At 55.8% G+C, this 20,853-nt stretch overlaps 1 protein-coding gene across 1 annotated transcript in view; it reads left to right on the top strand.

Moving 5' to 3' along the window:
* The window catches only part of RAB20 (RAB20, member RAS oncogene family), a 29,229-nt gene extending 14,057 nt beyond the window's left edge, over positions 1-15,172 (top strand). Inside the window, exon 2 of the mRNA XM_052650256.1 lies at positions 14,261-15,172. Within this exon, the coding sequence (XP_052506216.1) occupies positions 14,261-14,802 (542 nt within the window). The 3' untranslated portion in view covers positions 14,803-15,172. The remainder of the gene's footprint in view (positions 1-14,260) is intronic.
* The last annotated feature ends 5,681 nt before the right edge of the window (positions 15,173-20,853 follow it).

Genomic DNA, 20,853 nt, shown 5'->3' with positions numbered 1-20,853 from the left:
TCCTCTGGGCCCCCGATCGCCTGCGCCCTCTTGACCCTCGAGCTGCTTAGGTTGTCCGTCTGGCTCCCTCAGTAAGTGAGATAACCGAGGCCTGGAACATGTCTTTATTTGTTGTATTGGTTGGGAAAGTCATGATTTTGCCCTTTCTTGAAAACTGTCTTTTAACATGTGTCGGGTGGAATTGTTTGCAAAATGCTTGACCAAATCTCATTCCTGTTCTAACAGAATTCAGTCCCCTCCTCCATAGTAGAACGTTTGTCATCGGGCATTTCCTTACCTGGCAGGTGTTTATGCCGCTGTTGGGGTTCCTGGCTGCTTGCTTCCCGGGTGTTCTCGAGCAGCTGTGTGCTCTGGCCTCTGCTTTGAGATCTGTAGACCTGTGCCACTAATTGTGGGGGTGGGATGAGGTGCCTGCATGTGCATGCAGGTCTATGTGTACATGTGTGTCTGTGTGTGCACGTATGTTGTACAAGTGTATGTGTATATGAGTGTGCAGGTAGACATGTGTACGCATGAATGCAGGAATACATGTGCATGTGTGTTGTACACGTGCATGTGTGTATGAGCGTGCAGGTAGGTAAACGTGTGTGCATGCACACAGGTAGACGTGTACACGTGTGCATATGTTGTACACACATGTGTGCATATATGTGTATGAGTGTGCAGGTAGGCATACATGTGTACACATGCATGTGCCTGTGTGTTGTACACATGCAAAAGTGTGCAGGTAGGTAAACGTGTACATGTGTATGTGTGCACAGGTAGGCGTACATGTGTACACACGCGTGTGCCTGTATGTTGTACACATACACAAGTGTGCAGGTAGGTAAACATGTACATGTGCATGTGTGCACAGGTAGGCATACATGTGTACACATGCGTGTGCCTGTGTGTTGTACACATGCACGAGTGTGCAGGTAGGTAAACGTGTACATGTGCATGAGTGTGCAGGCAGGTATGCAATGTATGTGTGTTATATGTGTGCACACACAGTGTGTGCCCACGTCTAGCTTGCCACTCTGCCTGGCGCCCGCAACGACCCCTCAGCCAGGGTTGGCTCTGAGCCTTCCGAGGGGCACCGGCTGGCTGGCTTAGAGGAACGCGACTCTGCCGACTCCAGGAACCAGGGACTGGGGGGTGGTTCTTCCTGTCTAACTGGCCGCTGGTCCTGAGAAATGGCAAGTCAGTGTGAACGGAGGTGGCTTCTAACACTTGAAGTTCCTGCCGAGACTGCAGCTCTTTGGCGGGCTCCTGCTTCAGGGCAGCCTCGAGAGTCATGGCGCTCCTCTGGGCTCCTCTGGGCTCGTTTCACACAGCCCGGGCTGTGTGAGGACATTGCGCTCCCACTTTTCAGAGCCCTTGGTCGGCACCTTTTCTGCAACAGTTATAAAAGCTCGTTTGGAACATCACTGATTCCCAGTCTGATGAACAGCCTGGCCGCTCGAGTGAGACCTGCAGCTGTTCCCTGAGACCAGGGAGGGTGAGCTGCAGACGCTCCGGGCTTTACAGTCACCCCGCTCCTCCATGGAGGCCGGGGGTGGGGGTGCGGCTGCCCAGACCTTCCTGGCCGGAAGCTGCATCTCAGCAGGCCGCCTGTGAGTCAGGGCCCAGGTCGGGAGCTGGGCTTGCTCGGCCCCGGGCAGGTGAGCTGTGGCGTCCAGGGCCGGGCTCAGGCCACGGGAGCCTTCTGGCCTGCGAGTCAGGGCCCAGGTCGGGAGCTGGGCTTGCTCGGCCCCGGGCAGGTGAGCTGTGACGTCCAGGGCCGGGCTCAGGCCACGGGAGCCTTCTGGCGCGGTTTGCACAGGCACTGTCATCTGTTCATCATTTTCCACCGAGCATCACTTATCCGTCATCTTTCTATCTTACCTGTCATCTGTCTGCCAGTCTTTAACCATGTGGAATTTTTTGTGATGAAATACACGTAAAATTTAGCAGGTCACTCATTTTTGTGTACAGCTTGGTGGCATTAAGCTCATTTTCATTATTGTGTGACAGTCACCACTACTATCTCCAGAACTTTCTCATCTTCCAACTGAAGCTCAGTCCCCATTAAACACAAAGCTGACCCCCTGCCCTCCACCCCCTAGTGACTACTTTTTGGCTTTTTATCTCTGTGAATTTGACTCTTGGAGGGAATTATTTAAAATTTTAACTCTTATGGATAGCATAATTTTGTTATATTTAAATATGACAAGCTAAATTCAAGCAAAATACTTTTTGGTCAATGACATTTAAAAAAATTTAAACATAATACTTTGATATGATTGATTGGAAAGAGTTTTTGTTCTGTTAATCAGTTCAGTTATATCCGGATACCTGATCACCCCCAGAAGGCATTTCTGATTTTACAATCTGTCTGTGGACAATGTACTTCCTAGGGAATTGTATTAGGACACACCCAGTCTGTCGAGCAGGAGATAACTAGACTTGGTAAACATGTGTAAAATCCTTTGTTTCCTTCCGATTGTTCGGAAAAGGCTTAATATCCTCCCCTTGGGTTAGAATTACCATGCTCCTCCTTTATCCTCGGGAGATGCGTTCCAAGACCCTCAGTGGGTGCCTGAAACTGCTCGTGGAACCAAACTCTCCCTATGTGATGTTTTTCCTACACCATCCATACGTTTGATGAAGTATAATTTATAAATTAGGAACCGTAAGAGATTAACAACAGTAACTAGTAATAAAATACCATAGTTATAACAATACCCTGTAATAAATAACAGCACACAATTCAAAAGTTGCAAACTGTTTATTTCTGAAATTTTCTATCTAATATTTCTGGGCCGTGGTCGACCGAGCGTCATCTGAAACCTCGGAAAGTAAAACCTCAGGTGAGGGAGGTGATTGTTTCAGGAAAACATTTGCTGTGTGCTGTATATTTCTCAGGAGACTTTATATTATGGAGAGGAAGACAAAAAGCACATTCTTTTAAAAATACCTAGGATATCTACTGGGTGGTTACCCCAGACCAGAAGCCATTTTAGATAACTTAATATTTTGATAAAACCCTTTATAGAGTTAAAGTGCTTTCTTAGCATGGTATTTGCAGTTCAATCTTGTCTTTGAAGCAAGTTAAAACTTGCTTCAAAAATCTGAAATGCTTTTAGTTTCCTGCTTTAATAAGTAGAGGATTTCACAAATAATTGACTTTTTCTTTGATCATCTCATTTTAAAAGTTAATTCTCCCAGGACAAAAGAGTATCTGTTGAAGGTAAAGGAGGTTGGGATTTAATATCCTCATCTGTGAGAGTTTTTGTTTCTTAAGGTTAAATCTGTTACATAACTGTATTTTCTTCGGATTTGCCATTTTTCTTAATACTAGACTGCTAAACAACATCCATTTATTTAAATTGTTTGGTCTTATTATTGAATTATTTTTAGTAAATCTATGTCTGAAAAGAATGAAATAATTTGAGACTTCCAGTTTTAATTATCTGACCTTGAGAATTATTTCATAAAGCCCAATCAGTGAATTGTAGGTGAGGGATTAACTTATGAGCAGGCAATGCTTTGGGTGGTTTGTACATCATATGTATTCTTGCTTTTTGTTCAGGCTTCAAATGGCCCAACAGAAACAACAGAAATGGCACAAATGCTGATTGGGGCACACGCCATTGTATATGTATTGAAATGTGGAAATAAATACATTTTCCTCTCTCCCGTGTGTTGGCATTTCTTGAGCTGGAAATCATTTGGGGTTTGGGTTCTTTTATTTATAGAAGGAAAAAAAAAAACCCTCATCTTACAGGCATGGGTTAGGATGATTGTGGTTAAGTAGTTGCCGACTGATCCGGGAGTGAAGTCCCACAAAACTGGTTTTCATTCTGATACTGGTATTAGCCTGCGGGCCTCCCAGACTCCTAGAAGGCTCACCTCTTCTGTGTCATGAAGCAGGGCTCCGTTTAGGATGCCTTTTGATGGTCACAGACGATTAAAAACAAAGGACGTGTAAATGCAAGCAAGCTGAGTTGGATCATTGGATTTAAAGCAGTTTATCTTTAAAACGCTCTCTAGGCACCGCCTTGGCTGGGGTCATTCATTAATCGGGGCTGAGGTTTTAGCTCTTCCTTCTGGCAGAAGAGATACCCTCACTAATATCATGAGGTAGGATTTTATTTTTTTCCTTTTCAACGGCTCTGCTTTCACCTCTAGCTGGTGACTGTTGGCTGAGGGTCTTTCCCTGCACGGAATCTTCCCAAGGTTTCTGCAGTGGTGACGTGGAACGGCCGTGGGGCCGGGGCTCAGCCAGGGAAGGGCCTGGTCCCTGGACCACCCCACCGGGTTGGTGAGGCCACGCTGAAATCCCGTGGAGCCGGAAGAATGAGGGTTTCTGCCTTTAGAGCACAGTCACTTCAGGGCATCCACACCCTGTGGGGGCTGTTTCCACTGCGTGTTTCCACTGGGTGCTTATCTTGCCTTTAGGGTTTGCTCAGCTTCTGATAACAGAGTGGTTGCTTTTTCCTTCATTACTTCTTCTAGACTTCGAGACTGCTGTTCTTCGGTCGCTGAGTCGTGTCCGAGTCTCTGTGATCCCATGGACTGCAGCACGCCAGGCTCCTCTATCCTCCACTGTCTCCCAGAGTTTGCGCACTCGTGTCCATTGAGTCAGCGATGCCATCCAACCATCTCATCCTGTGTCTCCCCCTTCTCCCGCCTTCAATCTTTCCCAGCATGAGTCTTTTCCAGTGAGTCAGTTCTTCACATCAGGTAGCCAAAGTATTGGAGCTTCAGCTTCAGCATCAGTCCTTCCAGTGAATATTCAGGACTGATCTCCTTCAGAATGGACTGGCCGGATCTTGCAGTCCAAGGGACTCTCAAGAGTCTTCTCCAACACCACAGTTCAAAAGCATCAATTCTTTTGTGCTCAGCTCTCTTTATAGTTCAACTCTCACATCCATACCTGACTACTGGAAAATCCATTGCTTTGACTAGACAGAGCTTTGTCAGCAAAGTGATGTCTCTGCGTTTTAGCGTGCTGTCTAGGTTGGTCACAGGCTTCCTTCCAGGGAGCAGGCGAGCCCAGGCTCGTCCCGCTGACCCAGCTTGGAGAAGGACTTGGTCTGGCAGTTCAGCCTTGTGCTCAGGATCTGGCCCCTAGATCTGGTGCCTGGGGTTCAGGACCAACTCTGCCTGTGTGCCCCCGGCCCTTGTCTCCTCTGGCAGGGCTTCCGTCAGGCCTGGGGATGAGGGTGCGGCCGCAGTCCCCCTGGGGGATGGGAGGGGCTAAGTGGCCGCGCCTGTGCCGAGCGTGGATGCTGTGAGCACTGCAGATGTGTGAACTCTGGGAAAGTTATTCACATGCAGCGTGCTTGTTGTGAGAGCCAAACTCGCTCCTGGTTCTGCTCTGCCTGCTTGACGAGGTGACCCCTTGCTCGGGGAGACAGTGGTCGCCCTGAAGCTCACCTGCCCATTTGTGACAGCCTCACCTCTGAAGGCAGAGCCCAGGAGCTGCGGCTTGTCTGGATAATCCATTAGGTTTCTTCGACGTCTTCGTCACCTCTTCCGTATGGACTTTCTCAAGAAGGACAGTGGGCCAGACGTGGGTGGTGGTTTCTTCTTGTGCAGGCAGCCTGGGGGTTGAAGGTCGTTCGTGTGGGTAGCACAGAGTTGAGCTGGAACCAGTGAAGCGGCTTTGGGCATTTCTGTCCCTGTGACTGAGCTCTGTGCGCTAATCATGGCCTGTTTTCAGGAAGCGAGCAGAGTTGCTGACTCAGGCTCAGAAGGCAACACGTGACTCTTCAACTTCCCTGAGGTTGGGTGTTGAGTTCCCTGTTATCTAGACATCCTTGTCAGTTTCTGCTCCAGAGGGTTTGAAGTTCATGAGCATCTAGCTCGTGAGAGGAGAGGAAGTGGTGGGGGGTGGGACAGAAGGTGGCCGCCAGGAGGATACTGCCCTTGTTCAATTCATGACTTTCGGCGTCTGTGAATGGGGAGGCCCTCAGCCTGCAGCCTGATTCATGCCTTCGTGGAGTGAGAGTTTCCTGGGACTGTCGTGATAAAACTCCATATGCCGGGGGTGGCTTAAAGGAACAGAAATGCATCGTCCCGTGGGTCTGGAGGCTGGAAGTCTGAGATCAGGGTGTGGGCAGGGCCGTGCTCTTTCTGAAGGCTCCCCCACCCCCAGCTTCAGGCGGGTGCTGGCGGTCCCGGCTGGTGGGCACTCTGTCTCTGCGTCGTCGTCCGTCCGAGTGTGTCTGTGTGTCTTCTCTCCTTGTGTGTGTGCGTGCGCGTGTTAGTTGCTCTGACGTGTGTGTGTGTGTGTGTGTCAGCCGCTCAGTCATGTCCGACTCACGTGTGTGTGTGTGTGTCAGCCGCTCAGTCGTGTCCGACTCGTGTGTGTGTGTGTGTGTGTGTGTGTGTGTGTCAGCCGCTCAGTTGTGTCCGACTCTCTCTGACCCCATGGACTGTAGCCTGCCAGGCTCCCCCGTCCCTGGGATTCTCCAGGCAGCATCCTGGAGCGGGTTGCCATGCCCTCCTCACTTCCTCTTTCCGGGACACTGTTCATACTGGATTAGGTTCCAGCCGACCGACTGCATCTCACCCTGATTACACCTGCGACGTCCAGATAAGGTTCCAGGATCCGGGCATGAGGGCCGCCACTTTAGGGCCCGCCACTCAACCCCCTGCTGATGGAGACAAGACTTTTGAAACTGCCTCTCTTATAGGACAAAACACAAGAATAAAAGATAAAAAGGGAGGCGATAACTTGAAACCCAGGAAAAGACTGACATGAATCCCTGCTTCATTCCTCGCCTCCCTGTGCTGGGCCTGCCCCCCGCCCAGTAAAGCGTGTGCCCCTTGCCCACTGTGGAAACCCGTCCTTCCCGTGCTTGTCGTTTGGCCATTGACCACCCGGCTGGAGAGGGCGCGGCGGCTCCGTGAGCGCTGCTCCGTCCTAAAGCCGGGGGGTGGGTGCCCCAGGATGGGTGGGGCGGTAGACCCTGCCCTCTGTTGACCTGACTTAGGAGGAGAAGCAGCCACGCCAGTGAGGAGGACGGAGCAGGAGCCCAAGGCAGTTCGCATCACAGCGATCCTTACGGTCGCTGAAGAGTCTCTCGGGCCGCGTCCCCTTCCCATGGGCCCAGCCGCCAGTTGGGCTGCAAGGCTTGACCTCTGGCTGCCGTGGTGCCGGGTGCGGAGGGCATTGGGGAGCCGACCCATGCAGGAGGGGCCGGTGGGGTGGTCTCCGCTCGGGGAGGGCACTGGAGAGGAAGGGGAGACGGTCCTGTCTGCTTCAGGGCCTGGCCTCACGAGTGGCCATGTTCTCACGGATACACTTTGCAGAGAAGCACGTGTGTCGGTGAGGCTTCACCAGGGACACAGAACCAAGAGGATACACGGATACACATCCTCCTGAGAGAGAGAGACAGACGCGGAGAGACAGACACACAGAGAGACAGACGCGGAGACAGACAGACACGGAGAGAGACAGACGTGGAGAGACAGACACGGGCAGAGGCAGAGATGGGTTCAGATCGGGAGGGGAGAGTCGCTGGCCCTGGGAGTGTGTGGTTGGCAGCTCTGGCCTGCGCAGGGTGGGCTGGCAGGCAGGAGGCCCGTGGGGGAGGGTTGCTGTTGCATCTCGAGTCCAAAACCTGGAAGCAGCTTTGGGCGGCAAGGTTGGAAACTCAGGCACAGTGTCTTATAACTCAGCTTGTTATCTGGGGGCCAGGTTCCGTTTTGTCCAGGAAATCTCAGTCTTTGCTCTTCAAGCCCTTCAACTGATGGGACAAGGCCCACCCACATCATGGGGGTGATCAGCTTTACTAAGTTGGTTGATTGCCGATGCTGATCACATTCAAAAGAACCCACCTGGCAACACCCAGACGCAGATCAGACCACACGACGAGGCACCAGGCCCTGGCCGTGTCAGCACGTAAGAGTAGGCATCACACCCGGCAGCTTAGTGGCGGACGCTCACCCTCATGCACTGGAGCCTCTGGGTGGAGGGTGGACTCTCAGCTGAAGCGGCTTTGCACACACAGGTAGAGGCAGCGTGCCCAGCGCTGGGCCCACACGGAGCTGACCTCCTTTGCCACCCTGGGAGGGCGCACGGACCCAGCACGACAGAGCTGTAAGCATCCGTTCTTTGTGGCTGCTCCTGGGGGCAGCCATTCCTCGGGCCGGTTTTGCACCAGGCTTGCTCTCAGTGTAGACACAGACACGCAGATGGAATGTTCTGGATCTCGCCTGTGGTGGTAACCTGTCGTCGAAACTCACCACAATGTGCACGGCTAAGCTAAAGTCGTCCTTCAGGTGGTTTGTTTACAGTGATGCGGGGGAACTTGGAAACTTTGGAGAAGGGTTTTATTTCACATTTTACACTTGTCTTGGACGGGAAGCACGCCACAGCTCACTCTAGGCTGAGCCTCTCCGGGCCGTGCCGGGTCGTCTCAGAGACGACCCTGGAGCGTCTCTGTGCCCCCAGCTCCGGTTCTGTGGCTCTGTTTTTTATCTTCATGTGGCCACACCAGTGTTTCTGTGGGTGTTTTTAGAGTTCCTCTTTCTTTCAGTGTCTGCCCTTAGATTTCCTGATAGACCTCGGTCTTCAGCTGGCCTGGAATAAGGGTCATTTACCCCGAGTGACCGCCTCTTCTCTCCCCCTTCCGCTCACTTCCAGCTGCACGTCACGTCCTCCAGGGGGGCTTTTAAAGGCGCAGGATACCCGTGCCCCAGATCCTGGTTCCTGTGCTCCAGGGTGGGGGAGTCTGAACATCAGTATTTTTTATTTTTATTATTATTCTTTTTTGAATGTCAGTATCTTTTAAAAGCTGCCCCCCCCCCCCCATGATTAAAGTGTGCAGCCAGTGTTGCGACATGGTTTCTGGTTGTTTAAAACTGTGTGGCCCAAAGGACTTGCCCCTCGGGCTGAAGTGCTGGTTGTCACCTGGCAGGAGGTGACGTCACCTGCAGCGTCAAAGAGATGGAAGCTGGATGTGGGTCTTCACCGCCCGGCGGCCGGCAGCCGGCTGTGGCCGCTGACCTCTGTGCTCCTGCCTGGGGCTGGCTTTCAGCTCTAGTGGCGCAGTGGGCGGGAGTCACGTGACCAAGCGGCCCGGGAATGGGGGAGAAGGTCATCCTCCGAGAGCACGCCTCGTACGAATGGGAGGGTGTAGGAGACTTCCTCCCGCCCCTGTCTCCAGCTCCAAGGGAGGCTGCCTGGCAGGGCCACGTGGGTTCACCAAGCCTGGCGGCCTGAGCCTCGGCTGCATGGGTTAAACGTGAAGCACCCAGCTGGTGACTTTTCTCACTGCGCCCTCAGGGCTGCTGCGGGGTGAGCCCGGTGTCCTGACATCCCCAGAAGTGGAGCATGAAGAAGAGGAAAGTGCCAGATTGCCTAGAGCTTCCACTCTGGAGCCGGGGCTCAGGGACCTGGCTTGGGGAAAGAAAGTGAGAGAGAGAGATACTTCTCAGAATCCGAGCATTTGGGGAGGACCCTGTGAGCATCCCAGTTCATCACACAGATGGGGAAGTCTTAGCTCCAAGGGGTCTAGGAGCTGACATTACGGCAGTCCAGACGCAGGGCCTGACTTCCGGCTCAGGGCACACTCACAGACTCCTAGGAAACTTGCTGCAGAGCCTCGGGTTCACATACGCCCAGAGCTGACTGCAGACAGCCGTGTCTCGCCACCTCCCAACGTGGTCCTCACTGCCTCCATGATGCCAGGAAGGCCAGGCTCCTGCTTGGAGGCAGTTCGGGACCAAGTTCAGAGCCCCTGTTCCCTGTCGGACTGGCTGGTCTCAGTATGGGCACTACACTCATTGGAAAGTGGGCTAAAGGCTCTGGGTTAGATCCAGAGCAAGATTTGAGACTTTCAAACCTGTAAACTGCACAGTCGTAAATTCTTTAGCTGGGGTCATGGCATTCAGCTCGTTTGCGTTGGTTGATGGCTAGGTGGGAGATCCAGGGTTTGATCAGCCGCCTCTTCCACCTCTTTCCAGGCTGGCATTTGGGATGCTTTAGGTCCTACTCAGCTAGTTATTTTGCTTTCTCTTTTGGTATTATTATTATTTACTTTTTTGTTTTTTGTTTTTTAAAGGGCAAACCAGACAGTTTTATCTGGAAAGGAAAGCTATTTTAGGCCTTGGGCATTAACAGTCGCCTTTGTCCTCAGAGAAGACCACCAGACGGGGAAGCAGGCCTGCCCGCCTGCCGCCCTCTTGTGAAATCCAGCGGGCGGGGGCTGACAGCGTTCTTAGCTGCCGCTCACCGTCTGAGGTCAGTGTGTGAGAGGAAAGGTCCCGGCCCAGTGGCAATGGTGGGGCAGCAATTCTTCTTTTCTTTTCTTTTTGACTAAAGCGTCCTGCTGCCTCGGTCGTCATCTCCCATAGGGGTTCATGAAGGGAGCGGGGATGCTGTTTTGTGTCTGCCTGGAGGCACAGAGGGCAATTTAACCTGAGATTTGAATTAAGTTGTTAGGCAGAGGGCCGACCCGCTGTCTGTGCAGAAGGAGGGGATGTGGGGAGCACCCGGGGTGGCGGGCTGCCCTTCTCGGCGGCGGGAGTCTGGCGGCTGTGGACTTGCTCTGTCTTCAGCATCCAGGGGGCTCACGGGACGCGTGCCTCCACCTCCTGCCAGACCTGCCCGGGTTTCCCCCTCTCCAGCTCGCCTCCCCGGCAGATCTCTTGGGGAACGCTTGGGCTTGGGGTTTTGTTGGAGAGGCGGGTCCCTGGCTTGAGGTCCCTGTCTGAGTGAGGGAGGTGACTGGCCGAGTAAAGCCCCTGAAACCCCTCTCCCGAACACGGTGCCCTTCTCTGCAGGCTGTGCTCTCCAGGGCTGACCGCTCGGGCAGGAGACTGTCCGCCGAGGAGGCTGGCTGCCATCTGTGACGGGATGTGACCATCTCAGAATGACTGGGGCGGAGTAAATAAATACTGTATTTAAACACGTGCAGTGAAGTACCAAGTTTGGCCAGAAAACCAGGTTTCCTTACTGGCAGGTTAATAGCCCTTGAGATGTTGAGCTGACGGTAAACGTACAGAACTGTCGTGAGGCTTGGAAACGCTGTGATTGCCGTCGGCGGTAAAGCGCAGGGGTTGCTTCCTGCTGTTGCTTTTGCTTGGCCGCAGTCCGTGGAGTGGAGGGAATGCCAGCTTTTGGTAGAGGATGCTGGGAACAGATATTCCATCTCTCCCGGTTCAAGGTCACGGACTGCCACGCTCTGCCCCACTGTGGTCAGCGGGGGCCTCTGGACCCTGGACTAGAACCCGGGACCGTAAGAGCCTGGCCGGGGGCTGCTGGCAGGATGGGCTGGGGGCTTGGTGCTCCGCCCGAGGCGGGAGCCCTGGGTGGGTTGGGGGGCGGGGGGGTCAGGTGCAGGATGCCGGGGGTGAAGCGCTGGTGTCACCTGGGGTGCGTGCACGCAGACAGCCGAGCTGTGTGGGTACAAGGTCGGGACAGGGGGTCCAGTCTCCGCCATCACTGACGGGGCATCTTCTCATCCGCGTCCGGCACGAGGGTGGGCGATCCCACCCTGACCTGCCCTCCCCGGAGCTTTGCCTGCCATCCACCTCCCCCATGCGCCCTGTCCTTCCAGGAGGAAATGGGGGCGTCTGGCGGGCACAGAGAGGCTGGGGTGCTTCAGGGGGTGGGGGGACGGAGCTCGGAGGATCGGGGAGGAGGGGCTGCCTGAGGGTGCCCCCTGCCGGCGTGGGTCGGCGCTGGCTGAGTCCACTGCTGCAGAGTGTTAAAAGTGAACTTTGACCCGAGAGGTTCACATCCCCCTGAGACCTGCTGGGGGCAGGGGCGGGATGGGCTGCCGCCCCCACACACCCCAGCGAGGAATGAGAGCAGACCCTGGGCCCCGCTCCCGCCGAGGTCAGAGTCCAGCTCGGGGCAGGCGTGTCAGGGTGTTCTGAAGGACGGTGAGCCCCACAGACACCAGGGAGTGTGGGCAAGCGGTCCAGGGGCCTCTCCTGGCTCCTCCGTGGGGGGCTGGACACGCCCAGAGAGGTCTCCCTGTTACAGAGTCCACCCTCCCGCCGCTCACCGCGTGACAGGCAGTAAATCGAGGGATGGGTTGTTGGGGTCAGGAGTAGCCTCTCTGCTCGGACACCAGCAGACCGAGAATGTGGGCGACCAGCGTCCCCAAGGCCCACCTTCCCCGAGTTGGAGTCCAGTCTCCTCTAGAAGGGCAGGGGCCGGGCTGGTTGGTGCCAGCCTCTCGGCACCGGGGTCCCTGGTTCTGGCCGTTGTGTGCAGGTCCGGCGCCGCCTCCGGCAAGACAATCATTGGTTTTCTGTTCTGCAACCTTTTATCTTGAGATGAATGGAAATGAGTCATACCTTTGAAGGCCAGAGCCGGGAGAATGCGTATTCCAGCGTATTCCAGGCGGCAGGCAGTGTTCTTTTACAGAAGATGCTGAGCCAGCGTGACCCAGCGCGGGTCACGGCACGAGGGTTGGCGCTACAGGAACAGGCCCCGCGCGCGGAGTCCAGCTTGCTCGTCCTGCTCTGCACGCAGGCCCAGGGCAGGGGTCTCTCTCCACCTGCGCAGGGGGCCCTGGGACGCCTTCCGGAGGGCCCCCTCCTGCATTTAGGGGCTGCCCTTTGTGCTCTCAGTGAGCCATCTGCCCGTCCTGAACGAGGAAGAAGGGGAACGGGGTTGGGGGGCGTTTGGGAAAACCCGGGGACGAACGCGGTCCCACGTGGATGCAGGAGACCCCAGTGAGAGGGGCGCCGTCCTGCCGCCGTCTGTGGTCTGGGCCTCTCGCTCCAGGGCTTCTGGCAATCTGACGTGACAGAATGATGGGAGACAAGCGGGACGGAACTTCAGTTCTTTGGGGCTTTGACGCATCAGGGTTTCGGGTCTTCCCCGCCCTGCTTGCTGCTCCCCCCTCCCCTCCCTTCATCTCCCCTCACCCCCCCGCTTTCCCCATCACCCCTCTCCCCCTGTGTCTGCAGTTCGGAGTAAAGGTGGGAGTTGAGATGGGGGCAGGGTGTCATCTTGGCCTGTGACATGAACAAGCCTCCACCACCTAGCAAATCAGACCAAGCTGTTATGAAATCAAGAAATCTTACATAAGAAAACGCCGTGCTTTCCCTTTTTCTAAACAAACGGAGGGATTTTTGTGGCTTCACGTGTGCAGAGTTTAATCGCCCTGAGTGTCATTGTGGAAACGCGTGTCTGTCAGCCACCTAACCGAGGCCTCCACTCGGGGTTGTGCTGAATGTCCCAGGGCTCAGGGGGAACCCAGGCCAGGACAGGAAGGGGACCTGGAAGGGGGCCGGGGACCCCTTAGAAAGTCACAGCAGAAACCCTCGGGGGTGCCCACCCTCCCCAGAAGGCCAGAGAGGAGGGCTGCCCGGGGGAGAGCCATGCTGTGTTCTGGCTGTGACTGCCCAGCTCAGAAAGCACCCTGAAAGCTGAAATAGCAAAGAGAGCCCCAGGCAGGGTGAGGCTCTCAGTGGGCGCAGCCGGGGCTGGGCTCCTGGGGTCCGGCACTGTGTCCTGGCGCCCGGTCCTCCTGGAACCTCTGTTTCCCTCGGAGGCTGCCCCCGGAGCTCCTGCTGCCCTGATGGCTGCCTGTGGGCAGGGGACGGAGGGAGAGGAGGTGTGAGGGACCTGGGACCACTCCCTCCACTGCCACCGCCCGCTCTGGGCAGGGGGGGTGGCACAGGCTTCAGGGCGGGCCCGCCCGCGGCGGGGAGACATCCCTGCCTGCTTTGCCTGTGGTGTGCACAGCAGCACCCAGCTTGGCTCGAAAGCCAAGTTGCCCTCTTTTCCCTACAGGAGAGCACGTTTCCTTAGTGTGTATCTTCTGAGCTCCTCCTCTGGGAGGCCTGCAGCCTGGGGCGGTGGTCTTAGAGGCAGGGCAGGGCCTGGGGCTCTGGGAGCTGGGTGAGCCCCCAGGGGTGGGGGTGGGGCGGGCTGTGGAGGCAGACAGCCCCGCCAGGAGGGTTCCCAACCCCGTCATCCAGAAGCCAGACCCTGGTGGGAGCGTTTCATCTAAGCACCCTGCAGTAGGATGCAGGAATAGGGAGCCCCCCACCGCCCATGAGGAGGAGAGCAGGGCGCGGGTGCCCCCCTTGTTTTGTGGGCTCACTGCGGAGCGTGGACACGATTGTGCAGGAACTGCTGGCGTGGAGACCGGACGTAACCCCGTCTCTGCACAGCAGGGTCTCCATCCTGTTCAGCTGCAGCCGCACCGACTCTTGGGGTCACGATTCCGTCCGTGGCCCCTCCTGGGGGTCCCTCGTGCGCCGTCCGGGGGCGCCTCCAGACAGGAGAGATAACCAGCCACTTCCTTTCCCCTCGCAGGGCGGGAGCAGTTCCACGGCCTGGGCTCCATGTACTGCCGGGGGGCGGCTGCCGTCATCCTCATCTACGACGTGAACCACGCCCAGAGCCTGCTGGAGCTGGAGGACCGGTTCCTGGGCCTGACGGACACAGCCAGCGCCGACTGCCTCTTCGCCGTCGTGGGCAACAAGGTGGACTTGAGCGAGGAGGCACCCGGGGAGGGTGGCCAGGGAGGAGGACGTGACCCCGGGCAGGCGGGTGGGGGCGGCGGTGGCAGCCCGGCCCCCCGGCCGTCCAGGCAGGTGCAGCTGGAGGACGCGGTGGCCTTTTACAAGAAGATCCTCAAGTACAAGATGCTGGATGAGAAGGATGTACCGGCTGCCGAGCAGATGTGCTTTGAGACGAGTGCCAAGACCGGCAAGAACGTGGACCTGGTGTTCGAAACGGTGTTCGACATGGTGGTGCCCGTGATTCTGCGGCAGAGGGCCCAGGCCCTGCCGCAGACCGTGGACATCGCCAGCGCCCCGCCGCCCGCAAAGACCAGATCCGGGTGCTGCTTCTGACGCGCCCCGGCCCGGCCCCGGGGACCCAGGTGGGCTGAGGGGCAGATCGGGGTCACTCTGTGGGACTGCACGTGGAGGAGGAGCCGGGAGGAAGTGCCAGCCGGTCCCCAAGACAAGGGCCGTGTGACCGGCCCCCTGCGTCCTTCGCTGCCCTGGGAGGTGGGAAGCAGACGGATCGTCCGGAGAAGCCACCTGCAGAGCCGGGCTCCCTGAGACTGACGTCCCCTCGCTGCCCCGTCCTAACACCTGGCCTCTGACAGGTGTCCCCCTGTCTCCGCACCTGCAGACTCTCCAGGGTTCCTCTTCACTGTGATTTACCTTTGACCCAGCCATTCGGTACTTGTCTCTTGATGCCTCGTAACAATTCTTGACAAACGTTAATTTATATAAAATCAGGAGTTGCTGTTTTTGTATTGTTTGCAGCATTGTGAGCCACTTTATTATTAAAAAGTATTTTAAGAAGAACCTTGGTTTAGACCTTATTTGTGCTTTAATGTCTGTTACACGGACTTGCAGTTTCTCACGTAGACTGTGGGTGAAGCATGACCTCACACTTTTGCAGCATCCGGGACCAAATTCTTACCCCAGGTCCTCACTGGGCTTTTCAGTAAAGAATCTGCCTGCCAATCCAGGATGACCCAGGTCCAGTCCCTGGGTAGGGAAGATCGCCTGGAGGAAAAAATGGCAACCCACCCCAGGATTCTTGCCTGGAGAATCCCATGGACAGAGGAGCCTGGCAGGCTACAGTCCACGGGGTCACAGAGAGTCAGACCCAACTTGTGACTGAACAACAACGGGCCCTCATTGCCTCTGCAGAACGGGGGACAGCTGACCTGCACTTCCCCAGGCCGGTGTCCAGGAGGCACCCACACAAGACCCCCTACACACACAGGAGTCGCTGTGTCCGTGATTTTTCTTCTCCTTCATTAAAAAAAAAATAATAATCAATACACTGTCACTCATTTCACATTTAGTGCTCAAACCACCTTGGGAAAGGTAAATTGTCCGTTTACACATATTTTCTCCCTCTGTCCAGATCAGAGGACTAAGAGTCGTGGAGATATTCCATTTAAAAACATATATAAAACCCCCAAGTGTCTCAAGCAGAAGTTAGCAGACTGCACTCTTGGCCAGATAGGCCGCGCCTATTGTTATAAATAAAGTTTCATTGGCACTCAACCTGTTTGTTTTATATGCTCTCAGAGGCTACAAGGACCAAGCTGAGAATTTTCAGCAGAGATTCTCTCCCCCACGAGCCCACAGGAGTGGCTCTCCAGCCCTTAACAGAAAATGTTTGCCCATCCCTGCTTTTAATGCCATGTTATCTAACAGAAATATAACGCAGATCACATATGTAATTCTAAATGATTTAGTAGCCATATAAAAATTGAAAAGAAACAATTCCAGTAATATATGTTAGCTCAGTAGATGCAAAATAGTAGGATTTCAACATATGACCCAATACTAAAGCTACTCTGGTGGCTCAGATGGTAAAGAATCCATCTGCAATGCAGGAGACGTGGGTTTGATCCCTGGGTCGGGAAGATCCCCTGGAGGAGGGCATGGCAACCCACTCCAGTATTCCGGCCTGGAGCATCCCGTGGACAGAGAAGCCTGGCGGGCTGCGGTCCACGGGGTTGCAAAGAGTCGGACGTGACGGAGCGACTAAGCACAGCACGGGGCCCCTTGCTGGGGCTGCTTGGCTGATGGCTGTGTGAGCTTGGGACACTTCTATCTTTTTGCTGCATGAAACCCTTACAAATTCCAGATATTTAGGTCGGCTCGTATGCCTAGTTGTCTTGACACAAGTTCCAATAACAGAAGCAAACCTGAAGGCTGTCCCTGCTGACCCCTGTGCAAGCTGCCTGGCAGTTGCTGAGTCTGAAACCTCCTTTCCAGGGGCGGTGGGCGGCCAGCTTTGTTCTCAGGAGATGCCGAGAGAGGGAGGCTGTGAGAACACAGCTTTTGTTTTCTTGTGGAAGTGAAAGTGTCAGTCACTCAGTCGTGTCCAGCTCTTTGCAACCCCGTGGACTGTAGCCCACCAGGTTCCTCTGTCCATGGGATTTCCCAGGCAAGAATCCTGGAGTGGGTTGCCATTTCTTTTTCTGGGGGTCTTCCTGACTCAGGGAACAAACCCAGGTTTCCTGCATCGCATGCAGACTCTTTATAACATCTGAGAACTGTAGCCCATTGCAAGGAGAAAAGGGGCCAATTCGGTTACTTTCCATTGACGTAGATTAGTTTCCCATTTAGTGGGTGGAAGGCGTATTTATTTTTCCATAAAGTGTGTCTCTGCTAAGGAGAGGTCTGGGAGACCCAGGATCCCATCATGAAGACTGTGGAGGGAAGCATCCTGGGAAGTCACTTCTGTCTCTGAGGGTGGCTGAGTTCTCAGGGCCCTTTCCTCCTGCACTGTCTCGCTCTGAGCATCCCCAGCTCATGCCCTTGAATGACCTCTGTCCTAGAGGATGGCCCAGGATGGCACCTTCTCCATCAACAGCGTGTGAGCCTTGCACCCTCATGGCGGCCCTGAAGAGCAGGCTGTGCTCTGGGCTCCATCCCAAGGGGACTCTGGGTGCCATCCTGGACTCTCACCAGGGAGACTGTCCCGGGGTCTGAGCTCACACACGGGCTTCTGGCCGTGACTGCTCGGGGACCAGTTCCCAACTAGGAGGTTTCAGCTCTAGTGAGCCAGCTGGTGGAAAAGGAGGGGGTCCTCGGCTGGGACCCCGAACGTTCCTTCATTTCTTCCCTTGTTCAGATGCAGCTGCTCTGGGTCTGGGAGGCTGCGGACAGCCCTGGGTTTACCTTCTGAGCTTTCCCTCAAGTGTCCCCTGAAACCTTCTCAACAGCAGCTTCAGGTTGGGTGTCTCCTAGGGGCTTGAGGCATCCTTCATGGGAAGCTTCAGTTCAGCTCAGTCCATTTTCTCAGTCGTGTCTGACTCTTTGCGACCCCATGGACTGCAACAGGCCAAGCCTCCCTGTCTGTCACCAAATCCCGGAGTTTACTCAAACCCATGTCCATTGAGTTGGTGATGCCATCCAGCCATCTCATCCTCTGTCATCCCCTTCTCCCGCCTTCAATCTTTCCCAGCATAAGAGTCTTTTCAAATGAGTCAGCTCTTCGCATCAGGTGGCCAAAGTATTGGAGTTCAGCTTCAACATCAGTCCTTCCAATGAACACCCAGGACTGATCTCCTTTAGGATGGGCTGGTTGGATCTCCTTGCAGTCCAAGGGGCTCTCAAGAGTCTTCTCCAACAGCACAGTTGAAAAGCATCAATTCTTCGTCACTCAGCTTTCTTCACAGTCCAACTCTCACATCCATACGTGACCACTGGAAAAACCATAGCTTTGACCAGGGGATGCTTATGTTGTAATCTGGGCTTCCCAGGTGGGCCTAGTGGTAAGGAACCCGCCTACCAATGCAAGAGAATTAAGAGACTCGGGTTCCATCTCTGGGTTGGGAAGACCCCCTGGAGGAGGGCGCAGCAACCCACTCCAGTATTCTTGCCTGGGGAGTCCCATGGACAGAGGAGCCTGGTGGGCTACAGTCCACGGGGCCGCCAGGAGTCGGACACGACTGAGCTGACTTTGCACACGTGCACACTCGCATGTTGCAATCTGGGTGTGGAAACATGGGTCTCCCTTTGCACAGGCTGCGAGGCTGGGATCTTACGAGAGCAGTTTGGTCGTTTCTGAACCTGCCCTTCTGGTGGAATCGGCACTGCCTGCTGTTCTGGGAGCCCCCTCCTGCAGACGTCCGGCAGCTCTGCCTCCAGCGAGGTCTCCCTCTGGCTGAGGCGGGCGGGGCTCAGCGCCCATGATGCTGTGGGCAGTGATTAGAGATGGTCCTGTCCTCCAGAGGGAAAGGGCTGGACTGACCCGTGCTTCCCATGAGCTCCGCTGGTCCCGCACGTGCAGAGCACCTGTGCTGATGTCCACGACACCCATGAGTCACCGAGGGAGGCAGGCCCCGGGGAGCAGGACCCTGTGTGGGAGCCGGGGTGGCCTCTCCAGGGCTGCGGTGCAGGATCTGCTCCAGCTGTGGTGGTCCCTTCCTTCCTGTAACTGGGGGGGCCGGCCCTCCTCTGCGTCCCCCCACCCACCCCCATTAGATCAAACCCGCTCCCCTGGGGCTTGGTCCCATCTTTCCCACTTCTCCAAGATGGATCCTTTAGCCTGCCCTGGCAGAACTGGGCAGGGCTGCTGGGTCTGTGGTGTAGACACCGCACACGGGTTTGCAGGGTAGATGCCACACACAGTGTGTCTGCTCTGGGGGCTCTGGGGCCCCATCTGCCCTTGCTGGATCCTAGAGAAATGTCTACCTTGTCCATTTTAGGACCTTCTTCCCTCCCATGGACTGACCTTGAACTCACTGGCCCTCACCTGGGAGTTTGATATGGAAGGCAGCTAGTGGCGGGGTATGAGGACCCAGGCCCAGTGTAAGGACGGGTGCTTCTGGGGCCAGAGCCCCCTAATGGCTGGAGAGGGAGGCCCCCACCAAGCTCAAGTCCAGGGCCTGGCATCCTGGAGCCTCCTTCCTTCTGGAGGTCAGTGTGGCTGCGTAGGTTTCTAAAGGGCAGTCACCCACCGCCCAAGACGAGGAGCACCCCTCATTTTACCCCAATCTGGTTCTGTCCATTGGCAGGGTCACAGAGGCCCAGAGGGAGTCCCCTGGGTGCTCGCCTCTAGGGCCCAGGGCGGCCAGCATCTTGAGGAGGAGAGATGGGCGGGCCCCGGGCCGCTGTCATCTCAGGCCGCCCTGCGGTGTGTCTCTAGGGACCCTGCCCTCCTCCTCCTGGGCGTTACTGGCTCATTCCTCCCTGTGTATCAGGGGCTCCTCATTGGGGGCGAGGTCTTCCGGGGGGAGGGAGGTGTGGGGAGCCTGAGCAGAGTCCTCATAGTCTGAGTGCAGGAATTCCCCACCAGGAGCCTGCAGGTAAAGAAGGCAGAGGGGAGTCTTCTGATGTGTGCAGTAAGGGAGGTCAGCTCCAGGCGAGCGTGTGGGTCTCTGTCTTGGAAAAGCTGGACCCTGCCCAGCGGCCTCTGGGAAGTGGCTGCGATTTTAAGGCTGTTTTACGCATCGAATGACCCACAGGCTTCCATTCTGCCTCCATCCGGAGGCCTTTGGCTTCTGAATTTGGCTGTGGAAGGAGGCAGGGCCTCCGTGAGTCAGTCTGCACTCGGCCAGGCCCCCGGGGTCAACGTGCAGGCGGGGACGGTGTTGGGGCCCCTGGGATGTACCTCCCCCGTGCAGTCGCCCTGAGTGACCCGGGCCCCGTGTTGGGGCTCCATTAACAGCGGTGATCTGGGGACATCGGCTCGGTATTGGGGGAAGCGGGCTCGGGGTGGAGTACCTGTCCCCTCATCCACAGTGCTGCACCCCCTGAGGTGGAATCTCCTTAGCTGTAAAATGGAGCAAGAGTCACAGCTCATGGAGGGTGGTGGGTGGGGCTGCCCCGGGAGGGCCCTGAGCTCAGTGTCCTCGGCAGGGAGGATGAGTGACTGTCCCCAAAGGCGACCGTCAAATGGGAGGACCATCGACTGGGAGGACCGTCGACTGGGAGGACTGGCTGAAGAGCCTTGCTTTCCTTTTCTCACTACTATAGGAAAAAGTTGGATTCACCCTAGAATACATTTGCTTCATGAAGCTTTGCCTTTGGGCTTCAACTGTGGCCTTTAAAGTTATGTTTGGGAAGTATGGGAACCAGAAAAGGTGCTTTCTCTTCCGAGGGATGTGTGTGCATGTGGCGTGTGCGTGTGCACGTGTGTATATGCATGTGTGATGTGTGTGCACACACATGCACACCAGTACGTGTGCCTTCAGTAAACACCCAGCAGCAGTGGGAGCTGAGGTCAGACACAGGTGGGACCCAAGAGCCTCGCTGTCTGCTCTGGAGACCACACGGCCGGAAAGTCACAGGGCGCCTGCAACGGCCGTTCCTGCCGGGTGGTGCCTGGAGGGTGGTCCCCGCGCCCCCCTTCCCTAACTGTGAGGCTAGAGTGGAGGCTGAGGTCATGGCTGCATCGGCGGGACCACAGTGAGGGGG

The sequence above is a fragment of the Budorcas taxicolor genome, chromosome 12 (assembly GCF_023091745.1).
Source record: "Budorcas taxicolor isolate Tak-1 chromosome 12, Takin1.1, whole genome shotgun sequence".
In the NCBI taxonomy this organism is placed as follows: Eukaryota; Metazoa; Chordata; class Mammalia; order Artiodactyla; family Bovidae; genus Budorcas; species Budorcas taxicolor.
The sequence above is the reverse complement of the archived record's forward strand: the minus strand, read 5'-3'. Positions and strand labels throughout refer to the sequence as shown.